The sequence below is a fragment of the Microcaecilia unicolor genome, chromosome 7, assembly GCF_901765095.1.
Source record: "Microcaecilia unicolor chromosome 7, aMicUni1.1, whole genome shotgun sequence".
In the NCBI taxonomy this organism is placed as follows: Eukaryota; Metazoa; Chordata; class Amphibia; order Gymnophiona; family Siphonopidae; genus Microcaecilia; species Microcaecilia unicolor.
This window is the reverse complement of record NC_044037.1, coordinates 165173277-165179276: the sequence shown is the minus strand read 5'-3', so window position 1 is coordinate 165179276 and position 6000 is coordinate 165173277. Positions and strand designations below refer to the sequence as shown.

Below are 6000 nucleotides of genomic sequence, written 5' to 3'. Positions count from 1 at the left end.
ATAAATATGAAGATAACAACCTGCATCTAAACCACACATATCAGACAAAGACAAAATTGGGCCCTGAGAAATCCTGGTCTTCAAAGTGTGGAAAGAAATATTCTAAAATGTGAATGGCAGACATGACCTTTGACACCTTTCTGTAAAAGCCATAATCCTACATCCTCTATATATATATATATATATATATATATATATATATATACATACATATATACATATATATGAATTTTCTGTGAAATTGATGTGGTACAAAGTAAGTAATGTACCAAGCAGAAAAATACAATGAAGATGCTTCCTTAATGCGTTGTGATTGTTCAACCATATAAAATGCATTTTTTCCAGCATTTAAATTAAAAGCTGTAGATTAAGCTGTAGCTAGGGCCACTCACTCTCGCAAAAATAGGATGGGCATTATGCTCGCAGCTTGGAAGCTTGAACATGGCAGGTTGTCAAGGGGACGCCTCCTGGAGAAATTTAAGATCCAGAAAGCAACTGTAGACAAACACAATGAGGCGGGCGGATGTCCATACAACTTTATAAAGGTAAGATATCTTTATAAAGTTCTATGCACATTTATTGTCACTGAATATTCAAGTGCTGACACAGGTACAACTTTACACCGATATCTTATCTGTGTAACACTGTAGCGACTATTTCTACAATGGAACTTACATGCTTAGCTTTATGTGCAGTGACTGAATATCATCATCCCACCCCTCTTCCCCCCAACCCGGTGTGCCCCAAATCATGCCCAGATTTTAAATGGCCAACTTTAGCTCTTTAGCAACTTCTACAGTCAAAAGTTTACCTCTCCAATTAAAAAAATGTTTTTAATAAAGGACTTATGTTGTTGGCAGCAGGTATCAACTGCATAAGTCCTTCCAAATATTGACCTCAATATTCCTGGGCATCATAGACACTGGTGAAAACAGACCAATATCTCATACATACTTGAGAAACCAGAATTGCACACTCCTGAGTTATAGATGCAAATTTAGGAATAAATTTATTAAACTGCACTACCATGCTAGAATGTGCTGATAGATATTGATATGAATCTACCACAGGATCCATTTTAAGCAATGGGACCTATATACTAATACAAAAAAATGGCTTGCCACTTGCAATAATAATGTTAAACATACAATAACAATCCAGGCAAGGGTCAACTAGGAGTCAAGTATGATATATCTAAACGGAGGAAAAGATCTCAGAAACTCAACTTTTCTTGACCGCAATATGCTGAACTACGTCTGCCGTTTTTGAAGGTGAGCTCATCACTGATCAAGAAAAACCTCCGTTTAAGAATTTTTATAACTTTTTAAATGGAGGTTTTTTTTGATCAGCGATGAAGAACTCACCCGCAAAAACGGCAGACATAGTTCAGCATACTGCGGTCAAGAGAAGTTGAGTTTCTGATATTGTTTCCTCCGTTTAGGTATATCATATTTGGCTCCTGGTTAACCCTTGCCTGGATTGTTATTGTATGTTTAATCTATATACTAACAACACATGCTAGCATGGCAGGTCACTCTAGCCCTTACTGGCCAATTACAGCTGCTCATTAGTAATCTAGTGACATGAGAATTCATTTCTACAACAATGATTATTGGACTATCCTTTTTTTTTCTGTAACATCCCAGTTCTCCTTTTTCTTATTCTTTTCAGGTGGAATGATCTAAGGAAAAATGCAGGACTTCAAAGTAACTGCTTAAATTTGAAAATTTGATTAACAATGGAGATCAGGAGACAAGTCAGTAGCAAGGCAGAAAACAACATGCTAGAGAGGCAGATATCATACTCCTGTTTTGTTTTTGGGCAGTAGCGGATAGCACATGCCAAATTACAATTTCAATGGTGAATAAGCTTTAAAATAAAATACAACTTCACCTGGACACCCACTAATGCAGCTCCAAGAGAGAAGAACAACACTAAAAGGACAGATACCAAGATGCTCCAAACTTCTTTGAATGGATACAGAAACGAATGAACAACTTCTTTCAAATCTGAACTGAAAACCAGCTTCCACTCAAGGAACTTCAAAGTTCAGCCCAGTTCACAAGAGAAAGAAGGGCTCTGACAAAACCACACCAATTCAGCTACCTCTCTGTAACAGAAAAGCCTCCAAATTAAGTCTTAAGGGGCACAGTAACATTTGTTATCAATTCTTGATGGTTTTTGTTTTACTCCTCCACTGTTCTTGATGCTGAATGGAAACTGGTGATTTCCTCTATACAATGAGCTAGAAGTCAGAATGCCATAGGGACAAGCAACTTGGAGGTGGCGTGGCTTTTTCTTCCCCATCATAGACAGACATGATCTACTTCTTTCCACCCACCCCAAGATCAATAATCCATCTTTAAAAGATATTCACCAACATTGGGAACTGAATCAAGGTCATGAATGGATTCAATGTGTTGGAATACAGCGCTGAACCACTGCATGGCTCTTTAAATTTGCCTTTGCAACCAGAGCCTGGTCATTAAGTAACAATTTCCCGCTGCCAATGCTGTAACCTTCCACAGCACCTGCTAATGCAATGAAATGAATGGATCCAAACCCTGGGTAACAGGAGCAGGTTTCAGTGATCTGAGGTATCTTCCTATTTTTAGGTCTTACTGCTGAGATCAATGTGTGGAGCCCCTTCTGCTCCATAACTGAAATTATGGGGGGAGGATGGGGTGAAGTGAACCTGCCAGGACTAAGAGAGAGCACCAGTGTGTCTAAAGCACATAACACTGAAAGAAGGGTCACTGACAGTGATAACCCGTGCCAATTTTTCTGGTTAAAAAAAGAGGAAGGGGAGTACGAAGAGGAATATGGAACAGAGGAAATAGCAAAGGGTTCCCACTTCAATACAAACACAGAAAAAAAGACAGATGCTTAGTTAGGATGTGGTGAAAGGAACAGACACATTGTTGGTACTAGTTGCTGTGGCACCTGTTACTGTGAAGCCAGTGGGAGGCGCTATGGAGCTATGAGTTGGCTGCAGGTCCTTGGGAATGCCACTGTGAGAGCTGAGCTGATGGCCAAAGGCCGCACTGAACTGAGGGAGGAGCTGTTGCTGCTGCTTAGGGGAACTAGAGGCCATCAGTTCAGTGGAAGGAGGACCCATGCCGCTAAAGCTGGTTTGTGGTAACCCCGGAAGCACGCTGGAGCTGTTGGGGGTCACGGTGGAGAAGACAGGCTGTATGGTTTCCGAATGAGAGGTGGTAGGTGGCGTGGACAGGGAGGTGGAAAGAAGGTGTCCATCCGCACTGATAAGGTTGCTAAAAGGCGAGGGGTCACCAAGGTTGACAGGAAGGTTTCCCCAGTGAGTTCTGGGGTTCACCACCCCAGTAAGTGGCACCTCAAGTTGGGATGTCAGCAAGTGCTGCGCCATCATGGGCACCTCCGCTGTGAAGGTAGCTGCCAAGTTATCATTAGAATAGGAGGTGGTGTGGGGCGATGTTATATGGTCACTGTAGGGAGACGGCACATGCTCACTATCATAATGGCTTCCATGGGGTGAGGAGTGTGAATGATCATTACTGTATTGCTGTCGTGAGGTGATTAGATCATCTGCCTTGCTCAACAGCTGGGCAGGGTGTGGCCTCTGGGAGGCATGGCTGCCATCATGAAGTCCATGAAAAGGTCCTTGGAAGGCTCTCTCCCCAAGTGCACTCTGGTTTATTAGAGTGGCAGAAGTAAGGCTGACGCTGGCAGGGGCAGAGAACTGCCCTGTTAGGGGCGTCGATGGGTTGGATAAAGTAGCAGAACGGAGCAAATTCTCATCCAGCTCTAGAGTAGAGAAATTATCATGCACAATGCGACCGTTTAACAGCTCTCCTAGGTCTGTGTTAACCTCCCGATTTAAGGATTGAATTCCTGAAGCTCCGGCACCTGTGGGAAATACTCCCATCCCACGCTCAGACAGCTCCTGAATGGGTACAACATCCGTCTGGGTAAGCACACCAATGGTACTCAGGCACTCAAGGGAAGTCACAGCCTGCAATGCCCTCTCCAGTTCCTCTGCTTCCTCAGTAGTAGGGAGGAGCTCTCCATTCTTACCTGCAAGGTTAGCAACCATGAAAGAGACAAGAAAAAAACCATTAGGATACATGTTACCTGTAAAAGGAGATGCAACAATTATGAGAAAACTGCCTTAACTCATTGATGCCTGTGAGTACTGGCATCAAAGGATTAATTAGATCCAACCTAAACAAGTTATTTTTAATGTTTATATCAGTATGCTGAAATAACTGTCAATATTCTGAGGGTACTGGTACTAGAGGTGTAGGTGAGCCTTTGGGTCGGCCCGACCATTAGGCCACCTGAGGTGGGGGCCTCAAGCAGCACTCTTTCAGGACTGGCATCTCCCCCTTCCTTCCTCCATCCCGTTCCCCAAGTTTAATTTCTTTCTTCATGTTCTAAAAGGTGGAGGCAGGCACCCATAGGCTGCCCTATGCTGGCACCCACCTCTTCTCTTTACTGTAGCCGCCTTCAACTTATCTGTAGAACAGCAGTTAACCAATATCAGCTAAAACGCTGTTTTATCCTCTCCAAGCCCTAGAAGTATTTCATCTGTGAAACTGTTTTCCTCTTTATTTTCTTATCAAGCTGCTAGTGCTTGGTCTGCTCTACCTAATGAGATAAGATTCTTATCTAGTAATGCTATTTTTTTTTAAAGCTACAAAACTGTCCTGTTTTGAAAATATCTTCTACTAAGGCAGCATTAGGTTTGATATTAGTATGTCTTATCTTGTATTAATCTGTAATTTCCTAGAACTATAATCCAGTCTTCTTATTTGTAATCCACTTAGAACCACTGACAGGAATTAGCGGAATATAAAAGGCATAACTGTAACGGTATATAGTAATGAAGTAGGGAAGTAATGGTCTTCATCTAACTATTCTAATCACTACTGAAAATCTTTGAAATCAAACCAGTGAATAGAAGACAAACTATAAACCTTCTCAATAATCTCATGTTGGCTATTATATATGCATTCACCAATGTTTTAACAGTAGCTATTTTTGCCACTGTGCCAGAAATCATTAACAACTACCTAACCAACACAATGGACTACCTAAAATAAGGGATATGCATTGAAAACAAATTCTGGTTCTCTTTCAAGTCATCTGCAGACTTTTCTATGATTTTTAGACATTTTGGACAGTAAAAGGGGCCCTGCAGTGGCATCAGTATGCGGGTTTGTTGAGTGCCGAGGTCCCCTTTTACCACCGCCAATAAAAAGCTTTTTTCTTCTAAATAAGGAAATGGCCATGCAGTAAGTTAAACATTAGCTGTGTGGCCATTTTCTGGGGGGCGAACTTAGGGGCTCTGGTGGTAGCACACCTCCGGCTCTAGAAAATAAAAAAATATTTTCTAGCAATGGAATTGGCGTGTGACAGTAGCGACAAATCACTTTGCTAAGCCGGCGCTACCCTTACAACCCTTTTGTAAAAAGGCCCCTTTTTCTGTTTGTTTCACACATTTGTTTTTAATGTAAATAAAATTTTAAATGCACCTCAACTTAATTTTAATTGAAAGGGTTGACATGCGTTAAAATTGATTCAACACACACTAAAATTTAAGGTGCACTAATGAACCGAATGTGCATTAACAAATGCACATCCTTATCAAAAACTATAGGCCCAGGCTCCACTTACCTGCAATTCCATAATTGCGGCAATGGCTGCATGCTTTAGATTACTCCATGGAATTCTGCAAAACTGCCTCTCTTCTCCTTTCACCCCCAATATTGGCCACTTCATTCACCCATCGCTCCTCAAATTAGCACCTGCCTTCCTGTCTAGCTTTCCTTTCCACATCCTTCCTTCACCCCTGCACCAATCTCTCTCTCTTTAGCTGCTGCAGCATTTTTTTGCTCTTCCTATTTAGCTCTGTTTATTCTAAGGCAACCAATTCCCCTCAAATTTTTGTGAGATCTGAAAGTTTCACTGGCATCATGCACTTCCAAGTAAACAGAGCTATGCAGGCTGGAAGACTGGAGG

General features: G+C 41.7%; 1 protein-coding gene across 1 annotated transcript in view; it reads right to left on the bottom strand.

Annotated features, from left to right (window-relative positions):
* Window positions 1-239: 239 nt before the first annotated feature.
* Window positions 240-6000, bottom strand: part of INO80D (INO80 complex subunit D) — a 111268-nt gene continuing 105507 nt past the window's right edge. The window contains 1 exon segment of the mRNA XM_030210299.1: window positions 240-4053. Within this exon segment, the coding sequence (XP_030066159.1) occupies window positions 2891-4053 (1163 nt within the window). The 3' untranslated portion in view covers window positions 240-2890.